This window comes from Arvicanthis niloticus, chromosome 1 (genome assembly GCF_011762505.2).
Source record: "Arvicanthis niloticus isolate mArvNil1 chromosome 1, mArvNil1.pat.X, whole genome shotgun sequence".
NCBI classification, from domain to species: domain Eukaryota; kingdom Metazoa; phylum Chordata; class Mammalia; order Rodentia; family Muridae; genus Arvicanthis; species Arvicanthis niloticus.
The window spans coordinates 136,652,047-136,677,794 of record NC_047658.1 but is presented as its reverse complement, the minus strand read 5'-3'; the positions used below and the strand labels follow the sequence as shown (position 1 = coordinate 136,677,794).

At 40.8% G+C, this 25,748-nt stretch overlaps 1 protein-coding gene across 2 annotated transcripts in view; it reads right to left on the bottom strand.

The window, feature by feature from the left end:
* Nucleotides 1-25,400, bottom strand: part of Jak2 (Janus kinase 2) — a 60,199-nt gene extending 34,799 nt beyond the window's left edge. The window contains exons 1-6 of one of the 2 annotated variants that reach the window (XM_034509401.2): nt 25,049-25,400; nt 24,649-24,731; nt 12,965-13,215; nt 7,576-7,699; nt 4,717-4,834; nt 2,971-3,116 (exon numbers count right to left, since the gene is read on the bottom strand). In XM_034509401.2, coding sequence (XP_034365292.1) covers nt 2,971-3,116; nt 4,717-4,834; nt 7,576-7,699; nt 12,965-13,190 — 614 coding nt within the window. In that variant the 5' untranslated portion in view covers nt 13,191-13,215; nt 24,649-24,731; nt 25,049-25,400. Of the gene's footprint in view, nt 1-2,970; nt 3,117-4,716; nt 4,835-7,575; nt 7,700-12,964; nt 13,216-24,648; nt 24,732-25,048 lie in introns of those variants that run through there. The other variant, XM_076918981.1, reaches the window with a different exon arrangement.
* Between the last annotated feature and the right edge of the window lie 348 nt (nt 25,401-25,748).

Genomic DNA, 25,748 nt, shown 5'->3' with positions numbered 1-25,748 from the left:
CTCACCTCTGTGCCCTCTAGACCACTCTGGTTTACACAATGAGTTCCATGTTAGTCACAGCTATGTAGAAAAAACTTGCCTCAAAAACGTAACAAACAAAAAGACAAACACTAATAAGTGTTGGAGAAGTTAGGAAATTCTTGTATCACTCATGGGAATATAAGATGGGAATAGCTGCTTTGAAAAGTTTTCTCAAGAAGGTACGTTTGAATTATCATATGAATAGAAATTCTACTTAGGAATATTTAAATAAAAATCCATATCCTCAAAGCATCACAGGAGCATTAACTATAAGAGTCAAAAAGTGAGGACAATCCAACTTTCCATCAAATGATGAACAGGTGAGCAAAATGTGATATATCCATAAAAGGGAACTGGGTTGCCAATAAAAAGGAATGAAATAGCTGATATAGGCTGTCATATTTTTGAACCTTGAAAATATTATGCTAAGGTTGGCAAGAGGTCTCAGTAGGGAGGAAGAGATGGAGTAAGGAGAGAAGATGAAGGAGAGGAGAAGCTAGGTGATGGGGGGGGGCATGGAGGCAGATGTTCACATGTCTCCACCAAAGATAGTTTTTATATCTAGGTTGGGTATTGGGTTATGCTTCTGATTGAGCATTACCAAACTTATAAATCCTTTGATTAACATTTTTAAAAAATTGTATAAAAGCAAAAAGGAAAGGGGGGGCATGGGACAGGGGTTTTCTAGGGAGGGAAAATGGGGAAAGGGGATGGCATCTTAAATGTAAATAAAATATAAAATAAAATTTTTTTTAAAAAAAGGTTTCAGTAGGTAAAAGCACTTGCCATGCAAGCCCCACACCTGAGTTACATCACCAGCTCTCACACTGGAGGAAGTGAAATGATTCCTGAAAGTTGTCCTCTGACTGCCACAAGTGCACCATGACATGCACAAACACACACTTTCATACACATGCATTAATAATGAATAAAATTAAAGACTTAGAAAAAACATCAGAGGAAGTCAGACTTAGGAAAATGCTACTCCATGTATGGTTCCATTTACATAAAAAGATCAAAATAAGCAAATCCAGAAAGACAGAGAGATGAGTGGTTGCCAGAGTCTGGGGAAAGGAAGACGAGGGCTGAAACACAAATCCACATGGGGTTTCTTTTAGGAAGAAAGAAATGTTTCAAAGTATCTAAAAACCTTATGACTGTTTAATAATTATCAAGTTTTAAAGTAAAAAACAAAAAATGACTAGAATGTTTCCTCTCATATGTGGAGTCCAGTTTTTCTGAAAAAACACAAAGTAGAATTGTATCTGTCCTGTGCTACTTGGTGTGTTGTTCTTTTTTCCATCCTTCTCCACCCCTTTTCTAAGACTCTTTCAATGCCCTAACACTAGATAAGAGAGAAAGGAAAGGGAGATAGAGAGAGAGGAAAGATCCCTGAATAAAGTCAGGATTGGGAAGGGGCGATGATATCATTAGACTACTTCCTGCTGATTAGGGGCATCAAGTTCCTTGGCGCAAGTTTGAGCTTCACCATCAGGATACCTAATTTCTTTTTCTTTTCTGCACATGACTAGTTAACAAACAACAACCAACTACCAACCAACAACTCACCCCACTTCTTAGGGCCCTCTAATACACCCTCTAAAAAGTCCCCAGAATTCCAAACATCGCACAATTGCAGAAACTATCTGCAGCTGGCAAAATCACACCCCTGCCAGAGCACAAGACAAATCATAGTCAGCTGCTGTGAACAATCTGAAGAAGCCCCATATCCTTCACACAGGATTAAAATGAAAACATGTTCTTATAATATTTGTTTTTAAAAGAAATCAAAATTCCAAAATTCCCACTATATAGAATGGGGACTATTTGGGCAGTGGGTAGGTAGATATTCATGTATGAAAATAAAAAGGAAACTGTTACTTTGAACAGTTAATAAACATTAATAAAAAACAGAAAAGTGACTTTAAAAACAAAGCTTGTAGACAGGTTTACAGTCTCATTCCATGAGAGGGTTAAAAGAATCAAGAAAATAATTATATATAAGTAGGCATAGTGACACATGCCTGAAGTCCCCGTACATGGGAGGTAGAGGTAGGAGGACCACAAGTGTAAGGCCTTTTGTGCTACATACTGACTCTGAAACCATCCTGGGCATCTCCCCTTCCTGTCAGTCTGCATTTTAACAGCAGTCAAGCCCTTAGTGGAAAATAGAATTTTTTTGTTTCCCTTTAGATTTAATCCTTTAGATTTCTAAGTGAGTTTGTAAAATCAGACTTTACAGTGTACTTTCTGTGTCAATGCCTAATAAGACATCTAAAAACAAAGCAAGAATACTTACAGACCAAGGGAGAGAACAAAGAAGCTTCTCTCCTACAAACTAGATATAAAAATGCTCTGAGTTCACTCAGCAATGAGCAACTGAGTCACTCACTGGGAAGTGGTATGTAACCACTTCTCTCTCTCTCTCTCTCTCTCTCTCTCTCTCTCTCTCTCTCTCTCTCTCTCTCTCTAACACACACACACACACACAATCTATCTCTCTCTCTATCTCTCTATTTCTCTATCTCTCTCTCTCTGCCTGCCTGCCTGCCTGCATGTATATTTTTAAAGTAGACATTTTACAGCCATGCTGGTCTGTAAGAGTCCATTATAATTCTCAAAATCCAATATGCAGAAGAATAGGTCCAAATTACTTGTATAAACTTCATTGTTGTGTGTGTCCCTTCACACTCAGAATTCACATCTTCTGGGTTACATGCCAGACAGAAATCTAATACACATAAATTATGAACCATGATTTGAAAACCATTGCTTCAGATCATGTGCACAATATCAGAGCTAGACATGAAATATTATGCCTTCAAGTATTTCTTCAATTATTCTTAACTTACCTAGTCTTTTTTATTATAAAATCAAAATGTGTGAACAAACACAAAAAAATACAAGTAAATTATACAAAATATCTAACGCTTTAGAGGAGGAAATTACCTGACAGAGTTATAGACAGCCAGTGGAGTCTGGTCCTTCTCCTTAGCTATTCTCATCATGTCTAACACTGCCATCCCAAGACATTCTTCCTGAGTTTCATGAGTCACAGGTACTTTTATCCATCCATGAACAAAATCATGCCGCCACTGAAAAACAAAAATGATAAGGAAATGGCTCAGATTTTACTATCACATTTAATTATGTTATATGCTATAAATTAACTTCTAAAATATGCATTGAAAAGTAATAAATCAATTACTGCCTTATTTTTAAATCATTTTACACAAAGTACTAACCAAGGTTCATGTACAAATAGAAACTGATTTAAATTGAGTTCACAGCCTATCATACTTTCTCTTTTTGTTTTTGTTTTGTTTTGTTTTGTTTTGTTTGTTTTTCGAGACAGGGTTTCTCTGTGTAGCCCTGGCTGTCCTGGAACTTGCTCTATAGACCAGGCTGGCCTCGAACTCACAGAGATCCACGTGCCTCTGCCTCCCAACTGGGATTAAAGGCATGCACCACTACTGCCCAGTCATAAAGATTTATCTTAAAAACATAGAAAAATACCTAAATTAAAATAAATATTAATTAATCAAATGTACACTGATTTCAATTCATATTGAAGGCATCGTACTTGAGTCTGTGTGGAATATAAAGAAACATAGAAGGTGGTTTTAGTCCATCAAAAAGACCAGATTTTTTTCTTGGAAGCTAAACACAAAAGCAGATTGTTACAATGTCTGCAGATACTTTAGGAACCTAGAGACTGTTAAAATTGTATACAACTGGCATAATTAAAAGGTTTCATAGAAGATTAGAAACCTGATATAATTTTTTTAATGATGAAGGCATTGTTGATGGACACAAAGCAGAGCACACACACAGAAGGAATGAAACAAAAAGAGAGGACAGGGCACCTCTGAGAGACTGAAACTGATAGTTTGCCTGGGGCCAGGATTCTCAAATGACTAGACATTCAAAATGATGCAGTGGGAGGTGTTGTTGTTGTTGTTTTTAATTTTGTTTCATTTTTCAATAAATTTGTCTTGCCATGTTTATTTCCCTGCTAGGATAGTTAAAAGTGGTAGCCCATGAAAGTAAAATAATTTAAAAAGAAAATATTTCAATTACTGTTTAATTCAAGATAACAGAGAAGAAGGCATTATGAAATGTTCAAATAACACTACAGAAGTGTATCATCATACACTAGTGGACAAGTAGCTGCACACAGCTCCCACATTAAGAATCACTGTGGCCAGCCTCCCACGAGGAGCCTCCCACCCTCACGGCTTACTTCTTATGTTACTTCCTCTTGTTACATTTTACTGCCTACTATTTAAACCTGAAATTATCCAAAATTTATTAAAACCTCTATAGAATTTTACCATGCAGTGGCCACATGAATTGTGTTGTTTATTAAAAAATCATTAAGACGACTTAGATCCTAAAAGAAAAATTCTACTCATATTACACCTTTACAAATACTATTCTGCTCATTTTATATTTATATGATTTCAGAAAGGTCAATTCAAAGAATAATTATAAAATCCATCTGTAAATCATGAGATCAAAAATTATTATCACATCGACGATTCCTTTATCTCTGTATACCTGGTGCCTGAGTTGGAACTCCAATCTTCCCACATGAAGCTTACTTACCCTACTTAAGATGCATACTGTATAGGAAGACATTTCTGGTTTAATACACAACCGAAAAAGATTAATATAATTATAACATAGTTATACCTGAGCAAAAAGGTAAGACATGACAAAGTCGTCAAGAAGAGGAGCTTCAGCTCCACGAGATACTCCATATCTGTAGGTTCTGTTGCTGCCACTGCAGTACCAATGAGGAAAGTAAAACCTGGAAGACAATGGGACATTCCATCAGCCTGCAGAGTTCAAAGCACAAACATACCCTCAACACATGAAAACTTAGTAATGCTGTGCTATAAAACACAATAAGCAGTGCTGAATACAAGTTGTGAATAAAAAGGATTTCTGTATAATTACATGATAATAATGTCAGCAGAAAATACAAGAAACAGGTAAAGCATCCTGGAGCATATCTGTAATCCCAACACCCAGGGAGCGGAGGCAGGAGAAGCATGCGTTTGAGACTATCTTTAGACTATCTTGGGCTACCTAGGATAATACTTTGTTTCCATAAACAAACAAACAAACAAACACAGCATCAAACAAGAGCAGCAGCATATGGAACATAAGTAACTGTAAAGTTAAAGTCAAAGCATACAGCCCACCTTGGTGTAATATGTAATAGGATGTAGAAGGAGAACCAATCAAAGGAAACTGGAGAAATGTAGTCAGCAAAAATCTTAAGTCCAGAAACACTAGTAGAGGCATCAAAAAATGCAGCTTATTGTGCACAGAGATAATTTTTCCTTCTTTTAGAAAAATGAACATTAAAATGTATCTTTCAAAGAAAAATTAAGTACATTAACTTATGAAACTAAAATCTTTGAGATGTAATTCATCTACATACAGCTTGCACATTAACGTGCTTAGTGATTTGTAGTATTCAATGTGGTACCAATGTCACAACTTAATTTTACTTTTTTATTCTTTCTCCATGGCTATTAGCAATCAAACCCAAGTAAGTCACCCTGCTAACCCCTAGCTATAAGCTACCACCTTTACAAATCTTATTCTATTCACTTTATATTCAAAATAATGGCTTTGATATGTTGTCTTTTTGTGTGATTTCATTTATAATTTATAATGTTTTTAAGTTTCATCAACATTATAGTATATACTTTATTCCTTTCCCCTAATGAATTAATACTGGACTGTACGACATGCCATATCTTATTCATTCACTCATCACTTTAAAAGCATTTGAGTTGTTTCTGTTTCCATGCTAACATGGATAACACTCTGTGAATAGTGTTTTTGTGGATTCATGCTAGCAACACTGTATTTATCTTTGGGAGAAATGGCCAATCTTTTCCCTAAGTGACAGTGCCATTTCCTACTCTCACTGACACTGTGTGAGCATTCTAATGAATAATACAAATAATTTTCAACATTTGTTATTGTTTGCCTGTCTACTTTTGCCATCTTAGTGGATTGGTTGTTAACCTACAGCACATTTGATTCACATTTCTCCCAGGACTAATGATGTTGAATTTGTTTTTAAATGCCTATTAGCTATATGCATGCCAAACATTTCTTTGGAGAAATATTTACAAAAGTCCTTTGCTTTGAACATATATGAAATCTGATATCCAAAGAGGCTCAGTGCACCATGGATACTTGTGATAGTTATATTCTCATTCAAGTCTGGTCAGTAGCCAGGGCTTGTAAACCACCAAGCCATTCCTCCAGCCCATTCCACTGCTTTTTATACATTCACTATTTAGACCCTGAACTCTTTTACTAACAGTGTTTTACCTTAAAAACAGAAAACTCAAACATATGCACCTACATATTTTATACAGACTAAGGAGAAGAAAATAAGGAATGAACTATGAAAATTTATTAAGGACTCATCAAGTACTAATAATGCCACCACACTATGCCTAGCATGTGTGACACCCTGGGTTTGGTTTCCAGCAAATCAAACTGGGTGTGGTGGCCCATGCTTGTGATCTCTGGGAGTTAGAGGCAGGAGGATCAGAAATTCAAGGTCAGTCCTAGTTTGTCAGTTAGGCCAGATAAAGTCTGGGATACATGAGTTCCTGTCTCAACAAATAAAAATAAATAGTAAGACCATCAAATAAGAACAGTAAACACTACACACATTATCTCTTTAATGAGGTAAATGTAAGCTGGTGGAAGGCAGTTTATGAAGAGAACTAGGTCTGAGTTTGAACTCTGATGCTTTTTCCAGGTTGTAAGAGCATGAACGACTATGAGTAATATGTCACAGTATCAGAGTCTTTATATGTTACAAGAAATTCTTAATATTTCATTAAGTCATAAGAAAATTAAATAACATGTAAATGCTTAGAGAATTACAGCTGTTTGTAAAACCAAAATTATTTCTTTGCTATTCTTTTATACAGAAAAAAATCTGGATTTTAATTTTCCTGAATATTAGTAATTTCACATTACTATATATTGCTAAATGAATTAACTTACAAACAAAAACTTTCAACTTTAGCCGGGCGGTGGTGGCGCACACCTTTAATCCCAGCACTTGGGAGGCAGAGGCAGGTGGATTTCTGAGTTCAAGGCCAGCCTGGTCTACAGAGTGAGTTCCAGGACAGCCAGGGCTACACAGAGAAACCCTGTCTCCAAAAACTAAAAACCAAAAACCAAAAACCAAAAAAAAAGAAAGAAAGAAAAAAGAAAGAAACTTTCAATTTTAAAAACTTATTAAAAAAAAAAAAAAGAAAAAAGTTGATTGCTTTTTATTGCACACACATCACATTTCCTGGAAACTGCCAATATTCCAGACACTGAGGACTGATTTTACACAAACTATTTTCATCTGTTCTTTTAAAAAAAATTCTTAATTATAATCAAAAGTCATGAAGTGGCATCCCAACAGAACAAAACATCATAATTATCACCTTACAGAGCCAACAATTTGTCCCACTTTCTCTTTTACCAATACGAAAATCACTTAATGTCAGAAAGTACCTTATTCTGTAGAGTATATTATGCCTGGTTGACTCATCTATGTGGAAGACGTGATTGGGTGGATACCAGATCCTTTCTGTTTCACTCATTAAAGCAAACATGTTATGATACACAGGCGTAATACCTAGAAATGAAGCATAAAAGGGACTGATTATAAATAGCTAGCGGAGCATTTACATAACATGCATAATCTGCATGACGTGAGACCGAGAGGTGAGTCATGAGGGACTGACTGCAGATGTAAATGGCAGAACATTTACATAACTCAATCTGCAGAGAGCCCAGTGACTCTCCAGTCGCAGCTGAAATACTGTGGGAAAACACTCCTTAAAATGAAATTTTAATCAAATACCCCTCTCTCTGTATTTTAAAAATAAGACTACTGGTATTCTTATATGAAGATAAAAACACAATTTATTAAGACAGCTTTTAACTGTCTCCTAAAGAGTTTCCTCTAGTTAAAAAAAATACACTATGAGCATGCACAAGTATGCATGTGTATATCTTAATTGATATTAATTATCAAATCACTGAGATAATAACAAGCCATAGATGCTTTTTAAAAAATGAAACATTTTCATATTAAAATGAGAAGTTTTATACACTGTGCTAATAATTATATCTGATGCACTGTTTTAAAAAAATGTAAAAGCCAACTGAGCCACTTCACTGTCCCCTTATAGGTTAAATGACAACTGAGCTATCTCTCTGGCCCCAAATACTTTTCCATCCTTTTCCCTTTTTGAATAGGGTCTTATGTAGTCCAAGCTGACCTCAAACTCCTTATGTAGATGAAGCCGACCATAAACTCTCATAGGACAGCCTCCATGTCCCAACTGCTAGGATTACAAGCGTGTAGCACCACGCCGGCATCTCTTTTTCAGACGCTTCACAAAGGTGAGGTGGAGCTCAGTGGTAGAGTGTGGGATGTATGAGGTGTCAGGTTCAATTTCAAGTACCAGAAAAAGAAAGAACACTAGGGGGCAGCCATGTTAAGAGGTACATAAGATGTCAAAGGAGGGCTACAGACAGAGCTAGCTCATCAGTTAAGAATGCATACTGTGCTGGCAAAGGACCCAAGACAGTTGCCAGCATCCACACTGTGCAGCTCACAACCACCTGTAACTCTGGTCCCAACAGGAACTGATGACTCTGGCTTCCTCAGGTGCATGTGCACACACTTACACACTTACACACACACACAAAGGTTTAAAGCGTGCTAGAGAGATGGCTCAGCATTTAAGAGAGCTTGTTGCTATTGTTGAGGCCTGGGTTCAGTTTCTAGCACCTACGTAGCAGCTTACAACTATCTATAACTCTAGTTCCAAGGGATCCAATGCCCTCTCAATGAAATAGTAGAAAGTAATATTCACTATCACTATTTCAAATGCAAATTCATACAACTATCCCATTAAAAGCAGAGATTCCTCATATGGATAAATATACATGGCTTACCTATATGATGTCTTTTAAAGATTCGATTAAAATCTAAAGATGCAAATAGGTTGAGAGGAGGAGAAAAATGGAAAAAAAAACTACACAAATAATAAAAGGAAGCCAACGTAGTTATACTAATATAAGAAAATAAGATATAAAGTGAAAAATTAGCAACATAAAATTAACAAAGTAAAAAAATCAACAACCAGAAGACAGAACAATTATCAACACACTATGAAACAAAAACTTAGAAGTAAAGGGGAAAATAGACCACTCAACAATACTAGTTCGATAATTCAACACACCATTCTCAATAAAGACAAAAACATTTTTTTGGGGAGGGGGGGGGTTTCAAGACAGGGTTTCTCTGTGTAGTCCTGGCTGTCCTGGAACTCACTCTGTAGACCAGGCTGGCCTTGAACTCAGAAATCCACCTGCCTCTGCCTCCCAAGTGCTGGGATTAAAGGCGTGCGCCACCCGGCAAAGACAAAAACTTAACACTACGAATCAACTAGATATAACTGACATATAAAAAACTTTGCCCCCATAGGGCAGAATGCACATCTTTACGTGAATGTAAAATACGCTCCAGGCTCATACATCTCAAAACCAATGTCAACAAAATTTTAAGGTTAAAAAATCATCCAACATTATCTCCTCTGTCAACAATATAATAAGTAGAACATTTAAAGAAAAATTTTAATTTTACAAATATGTTAGAACTAAACGGATCGAGAGAGATGAGAGAGGCCCACTCACCTCTGAGGTACTAAGGGCATGGTAAACAATCTCCAACTCACTAGCCGTGCCAACGATGAGGCCTTTGAGTACTTACTATAATCCCTCCTTCTCCTGCTCACTTTCCCGTAAATAAGCAGATACTGGAGAATAGGGCAATTGGACTCCCTAACTGGCAGCCGTTCAGACTTTCTCTTCCTGCCCCAGCTGCCTTTAACCAAAAAAAAAAAGCCAGACAAAGAGCCAACTGGCCTACCATCATGCCAGCGCTGGCCATTGTGAGGGAGAACCACACAACTGCTTGGTCCAACTCTAGAAGCAGTCTCAGCCAGCACTGCTTCAAAGGCTGTACTAGACTTTACCATCATAAGCCTTGGCGAACTGATGAACATGCAAGCATTACCTCTCAGGCCTGACAACTACTGTGACTGGTTCTAACAGGACAGACAGACTGGTGGAAGGACAAACCTTCCTTCACATGTGAGGTTTGCTGTGCTTGGTTCAAACACTCTTACACAGCCAGCTATGCGACATCATCCTGTTCTGTTCCCCTATATTTTAACATTAGGCCCAAAGGAAATATTACTCTTCAATGGCCCTCTACTGCCTACTTTGAATACTGTGGTTGAGCTGGTAACAGGAAAAAGCAACAGGTACGAGAGCAGCAGCAATGGCAACTGACTAGCAGTTGCTGGGTTCAGCTGTAAAAATCAACACGGAAAGGAACCAAATGCTTGACAGCTGAAGCAGACGCAGAACCACTCACGTGCTCAAACACGGTAAAGGAGAACAAGATACAAAGAGAATAGAGAGCCTGAGGCTCAAGAATACAGAATTTCTGTGAAGATCCAGAAACAAGAAACTGCAGGCCTATGGGAGCCTTCTAGAGTCCTGTCAGACCTTTAGGAAAGGGTCTTAGATACCCCAAGCCTCAAAGGTGTATGACCACTGCTAAGGCTGAGGAATCCCAAAACCTAGGCTTGCCTGGGAACACAACTCGAGTTGCTGCTAAGGGCTAAGCACTACCAACTTCCTATGAGTACACAAGAGCAGCAGCACGTGTACAGCCAAGAATCCCACAAGAGCCATAACACTGTAGACGGCATAGCCTGGACTGCTCCCAATCGCCTGGCACCCCCGCTTGTTTCTGTTAAATGCCAAAGAATACAAATGACCAGTGACTAACACCAGGAAGACTTCTGAGCACCCGCCCTGATGGGATGTCTCTCACATCCTTCTCCCAGGCTCAGGCATGTTTGAGAAAGAAGAGGTGGAAATACTTCAGAGCCAAACGTGGTAGATATTTCCAAGGATGATAGTGTCCCAGACACAACAGGGCTGATGCACATAGAAACACTCAGAGATTATAACCACAAACACAAGACTCACACAGGCTCAAACCAGACAAAATTCTAGCACAGAGAGAAAAATGTGAAGTTGGGTGGTGAGAGAAAGATCTGGGAGGAGGTGGGGGAGGGAAAATAATATGATTAAAATATATTGTATAAATTTTTTTAAAATTAAATTAGATAATTAGATCATCTGATTTTGTAAAATAAAATTGTAACAATAAAAAAAAAAATAGCAATGTGGTGCAATCACTCCTGAAATCTCAGCTCTCCTTTATGTAGAAGTGACAAATTAATCACAAAATTCATGGGAAAAAAAATCAAAGGCACTAAAATTGTCAAATAATCTTATAAAAAAAGAACAATACAGTTTAACGACTTCTACTTCCTGTTTACAAAACTTGCTACGGGGCTAGAAAGGCAGTTCAGCCTTAGGAGCACACTGGAAATAATAAAAAGTAACTCGACAGCAAGCCACAGTGATCACAGCAGTATGGCAATGGCATTAGGAAAATAAACATTTAATTACACTGCATTTCAACAAAGTAAAATAAGATTTTCTTGGATATAAAGCATATTACATATATATACTAAAAACATGTATATGGTTTATATAAATTATATGTATAAATACTTTATATAAACAAAACCTTAGAGATCCAACTGCTTCTGCCTCCCAAGTGCTAGGATTAAAGGTGTGTGCCATTATACCCAGCTAAAATATATCTTCATAGAATACTTATAAATATAAACTAAAAAAGTAAACATTTAATTATTTTATTATACAGTCTTTTATAACTCTTTTTTAGATTAAAATATTGTGTGTGTGAGTGTTCTGCCTTCATATCTGTTTATGCACCACCCAACGTGCCTGGTGCTCTGAGGTCAGGGAACTGGATCCCTGCTGTCAATGCTAGGAACCCAGAGCCCTCACAGGAGCTACAAGTTCTCAGCCTCTGAGCCACCTACCTCTCCAGCTCTCTATGCCTATCTTTAAATATCAGCTGTTATTAGTAGCTTTTGGTGGATGGATGAGTAGACATGGTTTATATAAATAAAATATATGTATAAATATTTTATATAAACAAACAGAGAGAAATGTATATATTGGTTTGATACAGAACTTCAGGGGATAAAATAAAAAAAAAATCTGCTGACTATATCTGTAAAATATTTAACCAAGAATTCTACGCAGGAGCTGGAGAAATAGCTCAGCGATTAATAGTACTGAATGCTCTTGATGAAGACCTTGGTGGCAGCTCACAACCATCTGTAACTCACATCCTCTTCTGGCCTTCACAGACACCAGGCATACAAGTGGTACACACACATACATTCAGGCAAAATGCACATACACACAAAATAAAGGTAAATAAGTAAGAATTTTACCCAAATACACATTCCCTATACACTGCGCTAAGGATGTAGTTCCAAGATCTACTTATAAAGCTGGAGATGTAAGTTCCTATCTATAATCTCAGAATATGAGAGCCTGAGATAACAGGATAACAGCAAACTCAAGGCTAACCTGGGCTATTCAGTCAGTTCCAGACCAGTTTGGGCTACATAGCAAACCCTGTACCACCTGAAAAAAAGTTTGACTTATAAGATATCCCATGACAAGAGTCTTTCATCACCTACTATGGTCTCAGCAAACATTTACAGGCTTCAATTAGTTTTGACATCTACTCTATGTCAATCAGTTTACATTCTACTTTAATGTTGCTGCCATTTTGTTAGGCATGTAAAACAGCTAATAGCCATAATAAATTATACATGTATATTGTACCCGAGTAACATGATAACCTATAAATTAGTAAAATAATAATCTATAAATAAGAAAAGTGGTGATTTTTAATACCTACCACAAGCTTTAGAAGCAGCCACACAAATTTCTTCTGCAACATACTCTCCATTTGGAAACTTCAGATAGTCACCTTCAGCTTGCCCAAGAGAATGGTACAGATACACTTGAAGGACTGGATCTATCTGCTTCACAGAATTAGTACTTCCAGGAATATCACCATTCTGATGTACAGGAGATGCGGAGGCTGCCTCCATTTCTGTCATTGTTAGGCAAGCCATTCCCATCCAGAGCCTTTTTCAGAACATTGGCCTATTAGAGAAAACAATACAGTGGCATTAGGAAAGCTACCCCTCAGATACAAAGAAGTCTTACTGAAAGCTATGACTCTGTCCAAGTGACTGACTGACTAAGTATGTACACCATCACACAGAAGTACAGCACAAGAAACCAGACTATGAACTTCAAGTAGACAATCATAAAATTCCAGCTATAAATCTAACAGGGAATATAAATAGGTAGCAGTAACTAACCAAACAGGAGCTAGAGACGTTCCGCCATAAAGAGATTGTTCTTCCAGAGAACCCAGCACCCAGCACCCACCTCACAGGTGCCTCCCAATCCTCTCTAACTCTAGTTCCATGGACACCAACACTTCCTTCTGCCCTCTACAAACAGCACCACAAACACACACACACACACACACACACACACGTAAAATAAATTGTTGAGGTACACTGTGTGAAGATATGTCTTTGTACATTCAATTGTTAACTCTGGACCCACAGAGAGCTAAATGCTGGCAGGATCTTGGTTTTGTTATTTCTATGGCCAGTCTCTGGCCCCATATTTTGTAAATATTCATCTTTGCTCACGAGCCTAGAGGCAATCTAGAATTGTATTTGAATGGCTGTTAAAAAGAGCTAACAGCCAATAGCTAGGCACAGAGTGGAGGGCAGAGCTCCCCTAAATGCTGGAAGAAGACTCGCCAGCAGACTTGGAGGAGAATGAAGGATGGACCAGAGCAGAGAGGTACAGCTACCCATGTGGCAGGATGTAGTGCCAGGATTGGTCAGGCTAAGCATGATAGCTGGCTGGGAGGCTGCCTTAGCTGAAAGGTCTAAGCTTTAAAAGATTAAAGAGCCTCTGTGTCATTATCTATACCACTGCCAGATCCTAGTAAGTCCCATTATAAATAAAAAATTAAAACAAACCAAAACAACAACACAAACGTGTTACACTTAAATGAATTACAGACAACTGAAGACTTCACACATAGGAACATCATTTACCACGCGAGTTACCCGGACAATTGCTTTAGTGGAGGAAGGAGTGTTAACTTCAAACTGGAATCATCTGATGAACTTTAAACGGTCAGATGCATTTAATGTAGTCTAGGGGAGTGCACTGTGGGCGCTGTGAGCTCAAGAGTTAAAACAGCAGGAATTTTACACCTGCGTGGGAGGAGTAAAACATGGATATTTGTGTCAGGATTGCGAGCAGTTCTTCCTCCTTGTAAGAAAGAAGCTCAGTGTTGTGGGCATCTCTAAGTGTCTTCCCTACTCATGGACAGCTATGTAAACCAGTTTCAGCAAGTAAGATTCACCAAGTTACTGGGGAGTTTTTGAGGCCCATCCTTAACAGGAGCTGACCTGTCAGCATGATCTCTATGTATTTTCCTCTCACCTTCTTTCTCCTGAGTCTGCACAAGAATTTAGGACAGAGTACTCACCTCAAAACCATGAGGCCAAGAGAGAAGATTCTTGGACATGATTAGCTAGGGTGATCCTAACCCTTCGGAGGCTGAGGTAGGTGCCATCTACCTCCCATCACCTAGTGATTTATGATTAATACAATCTTGATGGATATAGTACAAGGTTAAAGAAAGAAGTAAACAACCAAAGAATTTAAACTTTATAGGGCAGACTACGATTCAGGACATTAAAGTAACGAAGCTAGAAAGCTGCTGTGGTGGTCTAGGCAACAAGAGTTCATGAACTCAGACTGCATGGGAGATGATGAGAGGGAATACAAACACAGACTTAATGCTACCGGTGACAGGAGCTGTGGAGGAAGCAGGGACCTGAAGGGCAAGTGCACAGAGTTCAAGTGTAGGAGACCTGTAAAACCATCAACATAAATGAGGATGTCACTCTTTGATACTGGAAGATGAAAAGAGTAAAAACTGTTTTTGCACAGTTTCACTTATATCATACTTAGACAATTCTACCAGAATCTAGCTGGCACCTAAAATAAAAGCTTGCCTATTTGGAATATTTCATGACTTGACAACCCTCCCAATATACATAATCATGGACATGAGAAAAATACTGGTAATAACAACTGATAATATAGGAGTGGTGGTGTATAGACAGAGGCAGGGGGAAGGCCACACAGTCAGAGTCCATTACAAAAAGCAAATTAAATAAGTAAAAATAACATCAAAGAAAACCTTAAAGCATTTGCTACTGACAAAGCACTGCTCTAAGTATTACATACATACATACATACATACATACATACATACATACATACATCCTACTAAGGGAATTCCAAGCCTGGTCTACATAGAGAATTTCAGAACTGGAGAAAGATACAGGAGAGACAGTCAGTCAGACACAGAGACAGAAAGACAAACAGGCAGGTGGGGGGGGGGGGCGGCAGAGGCAGGGAGACAGAGTGAGAGAGGGGGAGAGGGGGAGAGAGGGAGGGGGAGAGGGAGAGGAGAGGAAGGGAGGAGAGGGGGAGGGAGGGAGGGGGAGGGAGGGAAAGGGGAAGGGGGAGGGGGAGGGGGAGAGGGGAGGGAGAGAAAGGGGGAAGGGAGGGGGGAGGGGGAGAGGGGAGGGAGGGGAAGGGGAGGGGGGAGGGAGGGGAAGGGGAAGGGGAGGGAGGGGAAGGGGAGGGGGAGGGGGGAGGAGGGAGGGAAAGGGGAAGGGGAGGGGGAGGGGGAAAGGGGAGGGAGAGAAAGGGGGAAGGGAGGGGGGAGGGGGAGAGGGGAGGGAGGGGAAGGGGAAGGGGAGGGGGAGGGGGGAGGGAGGGGAAGGGGAAGGGGAGGGAGGGGAAGGGGAGGGGGAGGGGAGAGGGGGGAGGGAGGGGAAGGGGAGGGAGGGGAAGGGGAGGGGAAGAGGGGAGGGAGGGGAAGGGGAAGGGAGGGGAAGGGGAAGGGAGGGGAAGGGGAGGGGAAGAGGGGAGGGAGGGGAAGGGGAAGGGGAGGGGGAGGGGGGAGGGAGGGGAAGGGGAAGGGGAGGGAGGGGAAGGGGAGGGGGAGGGGAGAGGGGGGAGGGAGGGGAAGGGGAGGGAGGGGAAGGGGAGGGGAAGGGGAGGGGGAGGAGGGAGGGAGGGGAAGGGGAGGGGGAGGGGGAGGGGGGAGGGGGAGGGAGGGGAAGGGGAGGGGGAGGGAGGGGAAGGGGAGGGGGAGGGAGGGGAGGGGGAGATGGGAAGGGAGGGGGAAATGGGAAGGGAGGGGGAGATGGGAAGGGGAGGGGGAGGGAGGGGAGGGGGAGGGGGAGGGAGGGGGAGATGGGAAGGGAGGGGGAGAGGGGAAGGGAGGGGGAGGGGGAGGGAGAGGAGAGGGGGAGGGGGAGGGAGAAAATATGAATGAATTACACTTGGGCATAGCACACACCTTTAATACCAGCATTTGGGAGGCAGAGGCAAGCAAATCTCTGCAAACTCAAGACCAGCCTGCTCTATATAGCAAGTTCCAGGACAACCAGAGCTACACAGTATGTCCTTGTCTCAATCAAAGAGACATAATTACAACTTGAAACATATTTCTTTCTACAACTATAAGGACTTAATTACTAAAGAAAATATTAGAATTAGTCTTTAATTATAAAAATGCATACCTTATGAAAATGTCAGTGTATAAAATAAACAATAAAAAACAAAAATTCCCATTTGGCAACTGTTGAAACAGATACAAAGTTACAAGTTTTCTAAAGACTATCTGCAAGTAAATTTACTAAACCTTAAAGAATTTTGACTTGTTCAAATTTATATAATTTAAGAATATTTTTGTAATTTATTATAAAGTCTTTGTTAGTTATAGAAGTCAATCAAACACAGAGAAAGCGAGGGAAGTTTGTAACAGTAAGTGCTTACATAAAGATAAAAGGAAACTCTCTAATACTACACCTCAGGGTGAGCAAAAAGAACCATCAAAGCTCAAAGTCAGAAGGAAGGGAGGAAATAATTAGGAATAGACAAAGATCAATGAAACAAAATTTAAAACAATGGAAAATATAACAAAGATGAGTTTGTTTTTAAACAGGTCAACTAATGTATATTGTTAGTATTAAAGAGTAATTTTGATAAATATATGTTCGTGTTCACATTGGGATCCAAGGACTCCCTTCTGGATTCATTTCCTCCTGCTAAAACATCTTTTTCTAGTCTCCATGCATTTTTCTCCAAGGACTTTGGAATAAAAAAAAAAAAAAAAAACTCACATTCTCACATTTCTATCTACAGGTCTTTTCCTTCAACACATTAAAGACATCACTGCACTGTTTTTCTGGTGTGTTTTGATGCAATTATATAGTCCACCGTCATCCACGGTGTCTTATTTTTCCATCTAACAATGTAAGACTTTTGTGGTCTGTTTAATGCAGCAAAGTTTGACCATTTCTTGACAATGGGATTAGCTTATTATTTATCATGAAGAAAAGTTCCAGGATGCTTTTAATCGAATGCTTCGTGTCTCTACTTTCTATTCCAGGCAAATCTAAGCAACCAGACATCCAAAAAATATAATTTTGTCAATCCCTCCAAGTTCTACTAACAAAACTCTGTTAACTACAGAGCCTCTCCAATTTACTTCCAGACCGCTCAGCTGCTCTTGCTTATGGTGACAACGTAAGGACAATGGTCATCACAGCAGGACCATGACAGCAAGAGAATAGGAAATGAGCAGAGGCCCAAAAGGCCCCGGGGATGTTAGCAATACTCTGTGCATGCTCGATGACGGGTGTAGTGACTAACACTACGCGTTTGTTTCTGAACATCTGTGAGGCTCTACACTTAGGGCTCTGATATACTTCAACTAAAAGTTCATTTTCAAACCTTGTAAAGGCAGGTGCAGTGTTTCATGCTTGTGATCCTAACCCTTAAGAGGCTGAGGCAGGAAGACCGCCATGAATCTGAGGTCAGCTTAGGCAACCTGTTGAATTTGGGTCAACTGAGACTACGAAGGAAGATATTATCTTTAAAAAAATTTTTTTTTTACCTGAAATAAAAATGAATTGTTTTAAATTTTAAGATGGCTATCGTTTTTGAAATTTGGTTTATAGGTACATTTCACCATTCTCTACTTCACCTTAATCCTTAACTCACCTCAACCCCCCAAGACAGACAGACAGACACACACACACACACACACACACACACACACACACACACCTTCACTTTTCCATAACAATGAATAATTGTAATAAGACAATGTTGAGTGTCAACATAGCCTACCTGGATATCTATATACAGAACTAGTTCTGACAATACCAAGTTAAGATTTCTACATGAAGAGATATGTGCAGACCCAACCAGAACAAAATAGAAGATTTTTAGCTTCATCTTAGGATTTGAAAACGTGTATCATGTCTTCTTCCTAAGTCTGTAACTTACCTAATGCTATAGCATCATGTAGCATTTGGCAAGATGTTCATTTAGGCCAGTGGTTCTCACCCTTCCTAATGCTGGGACCCTTTAATATAGTTAGTTCCTCAAGTTGTGATGAAACCCAACCATAAAATTATCTTTGTTGCTACTTTGAAATTACTTATAAATCATAATGTAAACACCTGTGCTTTCCGATGGTCTTAGGTGACCCCGGGAAAGGGTTGTTCAACTTTCAAGGGGTCATGACCTACGGGTTGAAAATATGCTGATTTTGAGGGAGGAAATGGTTAGCAGTAAATTAACTCTAGTCCATGTTATACCATAAGGTCAAAGTTCCTAGTTTCTATACAAGGAATCCAGCAAGGTACCCTCGCTACTTGTATTTGTAATCTGAAGATACTTTCAGCTTGGCTCGCTCTTTCTTTCTTTTCTTTTCTTTCTTTTTTTTTTTTTTTTTCCTGTTTTCAATCCTGAGGATTAAATATAGAGCCTCACACAAGCTAGGTAGGGGCTCTACCCCTGAATCATATTCCCAGTCTTTTCTGAAATATTTTAAAATTCTGAGCCAGGATCTCATAAGTTAGCCAGACTAGCCTTTGAAGATGCTTGGTAGTCCAAATGGGACTTTCTTCAGCTTCTCCAGTAGCTTACAGCACAAGCCTATACTACCACATATAATGCAGAACTCCAGAAGCACTCAGGAAATGTTTGCTTCATTAAATGAATTTGGCCCTTTAGAAAATGTACTGTTTTTCTACCAAAAAAAAGTATGAAAAGAATAAAAACATAAATAATTCAAATTGGCCTTTTTCTGTGAATGAAACACACACAGACAAACTCATGCACACACGTGCACACACACATGCACACTATGATTACACTGTAGTTGGTATCACTGCATTGATCTACACTGTAGCAGTTATGTTGTATCTTTAGTGCCTTTATAGCATCTGTACACGTGTCAATGCCATGTAACAAACGTCTCAGAACTGTTATGTTACCCTTCTTGAAGGGTTTTGAGGATCCCAGACACGAGCTGAGACTACAACCATGAAGAAGGGTTCTTTTCCTAGTTACAAACCCTACAGAGACTCACTCACATGAACACTAACACACACTGCACCTCCACTTCCAAAGTCACAGCTAACCAAACAGACCTCCAAACAACCAAATTATGAAGAAAATGAGTAAATACTTTGGTGTATCCACACTATAGAAAGTAAGTTCCTTGGCTGTTTAAAACTGTAGCTTTAATTTAACATAGATAAATATTAAAAACAGAATAGCAAGTTGTAGAAAACTGTAAGCTTTAAGGTAACCATTTTAAATAAGGTTGAGCAAGAGTGATTAGTCGATTATGGCAAATGCATTTATGTATTAAGACAAAAAAGAACATTAAAAGCAAAGTTAAACTCAAAATACACTAATGGGAGATAGAATTTGTAAGATACTGGGACATCTCTAGTTCCTGAAATGGAAGTAGTTTCAAGTGCTTAATTCTGAACTTGCCTCTAAGTTATTCTGTTCTATATGTGTAGGATTTCCCTCCACATAAAATGAAATGCACAATACTGTCATGGTCTGGCCCATGCTCTTCCATGTTACCCAGACCCTCTAGAAATCACCATCTCCACAAAGTTCTCAGGCTCCCTCTCTCCACCTGTCCCTGCTCCACCCAAGAGCCACCAGTCCTGACCTCTCAAAGGTTAGGTCACATGTTTGCTTTCTGATCATCTTTCATCACTAGACTGAGAGTTTCCTACAGGTGAGAAGCACAATGTCTCACTGATTATTTCAGCCAGTCCCTGATGCCAAAATTATGTCAAGTAAGTGAAGATTAAAAAGTTGCCATAATAATTTTTAATTATGTATATAAATACACACATACATAGAAAAACCTCAAATATAATCATTTGAGAACCTAATATTATCTAAATTTATTCCTATGCTTTAGAATACTAAAACAGTTGGCTTTTCAAACAAATGACCATGAGAAAATAGCATAATAGATGAAACTACTGAACTAGGAGAGCAGAGAAACCTAAAAATCACCTCTAGACTGTCCTCACTGCAAACTAATTATGTCTGATAAGGGAATTTTACTACCTTTGTTTCTGTAATTAATAAATATTAAATGTGTCTCTTGATTCCTAAAGTCTATACCTTTCATTTACTTACTGTATAATCTAATACTAAATTCCTCACTTAGGGCCAAAAGATGACCAGGGAAGAATGACCATGATTATTACAACAGAGAAGGCTTTTAGACATCTCATGCACAATTGAAGCGTAGACTAGACCTCTACAAGAAAAAGAATTTGAGGAGACATGGTTCAGGGGTTGAAGAGCTTCCTACTCTTCCATATTTCACCCGCCCTGTCTGGTGCCTAATGAGTGCTTCATCCGATGCCCTCTTGTGGCCTTCCCAGGCACTGGTATTCTTTAATACACACACACACACACACACACACACACACACACACACACACGCACGCACGCACGCACGCACGCACACACACACACGCACGCATACATGCATGCTCTAAAAGTAAAGAATGGGGAATGATAATTTAGACAACAAAAAGCACAGCATTATTTGCAGGGACATGGGTATGAAGAACATAGGAAGAGTGTGTCCTGGAACATACAAGTCCCAATGGAAAATTAAAAGTTTGTAAATGGTCAGACTATGATTCCCATGTCTCCAGTTAGCAGACTTGGGCCACCTGAAACACTGTAGTAGAGATATAAAAAGCACTTCGTGTTTCTACACTAACTTGGCAATGTGTGTGTTTTGCAATCAGGAACACATGCCGCATCTAATCCGACAAGCCTTCTTCTATTTCACAAACAAAATAACACATATACAAAAATACTATTTTGAATTATAAAACATTAAATGTGTGACTTGCTAAAGAAAATAAACTTTAAGAATTTTTTTTAAAAAGACAAACAGCCCTTTCAATATAAGTTTTGCTCTAAATAAATGAAAAGTACATCAGTAACTCACGGAGACTGTGGAATTATGTGATGATAATATACATCAGGAATTTTCATATTTTAGTTTATGTGCCAAATTCAGCCAGTTGGCTGTTTTTGTAAATAAACCTTGGTTGAAACACAGCATGCCATTTATTTATGTACAGCCTATGACTACTCCTGCACTATAAAGGTACCACTGTAGACTAGCAAAAGAGACAATCTTGCCAACACAGTTTAACAGAAAAAAACTTTGCCAAGCAGTTTAAATCAGTTATTTTCACAGTGTGGTTGGTGGTCCTTGGAAAGCATGTAAGAAATATAGATGCATGTAAGAAATGGAGGTTCCACTCCAGACCTACTTGAAGCACAAACTCTGGAGAAAGAATCCAACAATACACATTTCAGTAAATCCCGTTTGTAAGTCTAAGAACCACTGGATTATGGGACAGTTCTACAGTAGCTGGAAAGAGATAAGAACCCACCCAAAGTCTTCCTTGAGGAAATCAAATAAAGGCCTAATAAAGCCTCGGGGCAACTGTCAGAAAGGACTCAACCTGGAGTGTGGGAAAATGCTGTTGAACACAAGGACAGGAGACTCTAAGTAACACTGGCAAGCCTTCCCTACAGCAACACAGGAAACACAAACAGGGCAATTTAGCACAGACACTGAAATAGTGTGTCGTCTAAGGGCCTTTACAACTGATATAATCTATTCCTGCTCTATGAAATTGTGTAAAATGTAGAGGGCTCAAAACTGTCTTTCTAACCAGCAGAGAATTGTTAATATAAGAAAGGGCTGGTTGCCATGGCAGCAGGGAAGCAGAAGAGAAGTTAGCATCTCAGGATCTCCTGCCTTCCCCTTAGAGCATGCCTACTGCAGTCCAAAGCCTGGTAACAAAAGCTTTGACACAAAAACTGTTCAGGAACATTCAAGATCCAAATTATAGCAGTAGTATAAAATAACAGTTTTCATTTGGGACAAAAAGATTATTAAAAACATGGTGGTAAGAGACCTGTGCAGAATAAAATAAAAACTGTGAAATGACTTGAGTAGCAGGTACACAAGAGGAATAATTACAATGTGAATGAACCTAGCAGACAGCATTCAGGCATTCTTAGAAGAACCTAGCAGACGTCATACAGGCATTATCAGAAGAACCTAGCAGATGCCATACAGAAATTATTAAAAGCACTGCATTAAGCCATTATGAACTGATACTGGCTTTGAACTGAAAATTTTTATCAGAAAAGCAAACTACAACTGAACTATCTTCATTTGAGGAATCCTGAAAGTTAGCAATTTCTTTATTATGTTTTAAGCCAAGGAAATACTCAAGTAGGGTCAAAAAATTTAGCATTGTTGGGGTCTAGTGCTGCTAGGGTACTGACAATTCTTCAGCCCTTGGTATCATCCTAAGCACTGCCACATTTCTTGTTACACACTAATTGTCACACTAAATAGCTGCTTTTCATTTAGTAAACTCTGAAGATACAGCTTTACAAAGACACTGTAAGAATGGACGGAACTTTCTACATCTGAAATAACCTCAGGTGAGTGGTGAAAGCCATCAGTTCCCTGATGCCCTAGCACCTGACAGAGTTTGGGAAACTGAGAACTAAGAGTGGGAGCCTAAAAAGGAAAAACCGTGTAATGGGGAGGAGCAAAGGACAAGCCTTTGCGCAGTTAACCACAAGAGGGCAGCACCAGGAGACTTAGGAGTCAAATCCTTTCCATACAGAGGCTGTAAATACCCTGCCATGCAGTTTCTCCATGCTTTATGGAAGAAGCACCAGGGACTGAACACCTATGCACCGCCCAGCTAGAAACCTCCTCTGCGTGCCCAGCTATGAGAAGCTAAGAATTTCAAAAGCGGCCAAACCACTTACTACTCTGCATGCATCCAATCAATCCTCACACAATGTTCTGAGAAAATAAATTTAAGTAATACTGCTGCTATGTGGAAAGAACACCATTATTCTAACATAAGTCTACACGCTCAGATCTAACTCCAAAGCCAATGGTCTTTCTTATTTTGCCAGAAAAGGATCCCATCTTTCAAGAATTAACTATCCTAGTAAAGTAGAGAAAAATAGGTTTGCTTTTCACATCCAAGACACCTTCAAATTACAAAGGAAAAGACACTAAAAGAAACAAATGAAGCTGAGTGGGTGGTGGCACAGGCTTTTAATCCCAGCATTTGGAAGGCAGAGGCAGGAGGATCTCTGAGTTGGGGGCTAGCCTGGTCCACAGAGCAAGTTCCACAATGCGTCATAAAAGCAAAAAAATAAACATAAGTGCTTCTCTAGCCTACATGTACTGCAGCTTTCCTGTACAGGTACATGCTAGTGCCTGTAACACTATTAGGATAAAGTCCTGGACACATCAGTCTGCAGATGTACCACACTCAATCGAACTCACATACAACCAAATGATCTTAATACTTGGAATAGTAAACAGGTAAAGAATATAGAGACAGAGGAACAAAAATTGATGATTCATTTTCAAATCCGCTGGGAATTGTATCAGAATATTTGCAGTAAGCCAACCAACTCACTCATACAAAAAACCTATTATGAAACCAAAAGCAACCTCCGACTCCCTTATTCCCATTTGTTTCCCTTCTCCGCATTTCTCCTCCTCTCCGTGACACACTCAGCTGCTCCTGTCCTTTCATTCAGGAAAAAGGACTTTCCCCTGATAGACTAGTAACCACCGGAAAGCAAACTACGTACATTCAACCGACAAAGCAAGCAGGTGAATACAGGAAGCATTCAATGTGGCAGCAGAAACCCAGCAAAAACAACCAATGTGTTCCCTCAACCGGTATTTCTAATTACTTGAAAATTAAGACTCGGGCTACCTAAAGAGAAAGGGGAGACGGGGACGACTTCTTTTTCTCTGCAAGACCACACTGTAAAACCAACAAAGACCGCTTCTTAAAGGATTCAAGAGACACAATAAATACCACCCAATTACTCTCCCACGGCAACAGGAAAAGTTCAACACTGCCATTTTCGCAGTAAGCAGCAATTAGTCCTGCCGTTCTACACAAGCATCCAGCCTCCCTAGCAGGAGCTGGCTCGCAGATCTCAGACACCCTTGTCTTTAACTGCAGCACCCGAGCAGCCCCGAGCTCTAACACCCACCTTCGCGGGAGAGGAAAGAAGGGCCTCTTTTTCTAGGGAGGAAAAACAGTTCACATCTTGTTCCCGTCGCCTGCTTCAGGAACCTAAAAACAGAAGCAGCAGTCACTACCTAAGAAACCCAGGGCAAATAGATGCTCTTTCTTTCCCCCTGCGCTGGTTTAGATGTCTAGAGAAATTTACAGAAGAATAAGAAAGAGGGGGGTCGGGTTCTGGGGCACACCGGGATGCATGCATGTAGCAACAGCCAGCCACTCCTTCCTAGGCTGTCGGAAACCCACAGGTTTTCTAGCTTGGAAGTTCCCTGGCAGTAGCAGGGGGCTAAGTAGAGAGCAGAAGGCGGGATCGCAGGGAGAACCGCTGCCCCCCCAACCCCCATCCAGCAGCCAGGGACTTCACCCACCGGCGACACGGGTCGGGCTACACAGGAGCGCCCCGAGGCGCGCAGGATCCGCTCCTCCGAGACGTGTCGGGCGGGCCGAGGTCTAGGGAGCCCCCGAGCCGGGCGTAGGGTCGAGCGGCCGCCAGGCTGGGCCCTCGGGGGCCCTCCCGCGCGGGCTTGGCCCGCACTCACATCCCGCAGAGGCGGATCCGGCAGCCGCCTGCAGCCCTCACCCGGACGGGCGCCTCCGGACCCGGGGCCGCGGCCGAAGCGCCGACGCCGCGCGAGCTCGCCCAGAGCCGGGGCCCGCCCAGCCTGTCAGCGCGGCGGGAGGCCGGCGGTGGCCGCTGCTGCCCCCTTTCTGCTCTGCCTCAGCTTCCTGCAGCCCACGCCACGCCCACCGCGCGCCGAGCCCGTCCCCCGCCCTCCAGGGGCCGCACGCCGCCTCAGCTCGGCCCGCGACGCCGGCTCAGTCGCCCCTGCGCGGCGGGCTCTGTCGCCGCGCAGCTTCAGGCAAGCGGCCCGGAGCGGCGGAGCCGGGCGCCCGCAAGCCGGCGGGGGTTGGGGGCGGAGGCCGGCACGCCCCACTGCGCCTGCGCCGCCCGCGGGGCCGCTCCGCAGGGTTGGGCCCGGGCCGGAGAGGCGGCGGCGGGCTCCGGGGAAGCGGAGGCGCGCGTGGAGATTCCCGGGGCAGCCCCCGGGCGGGAGCGCGCGAGGAGGA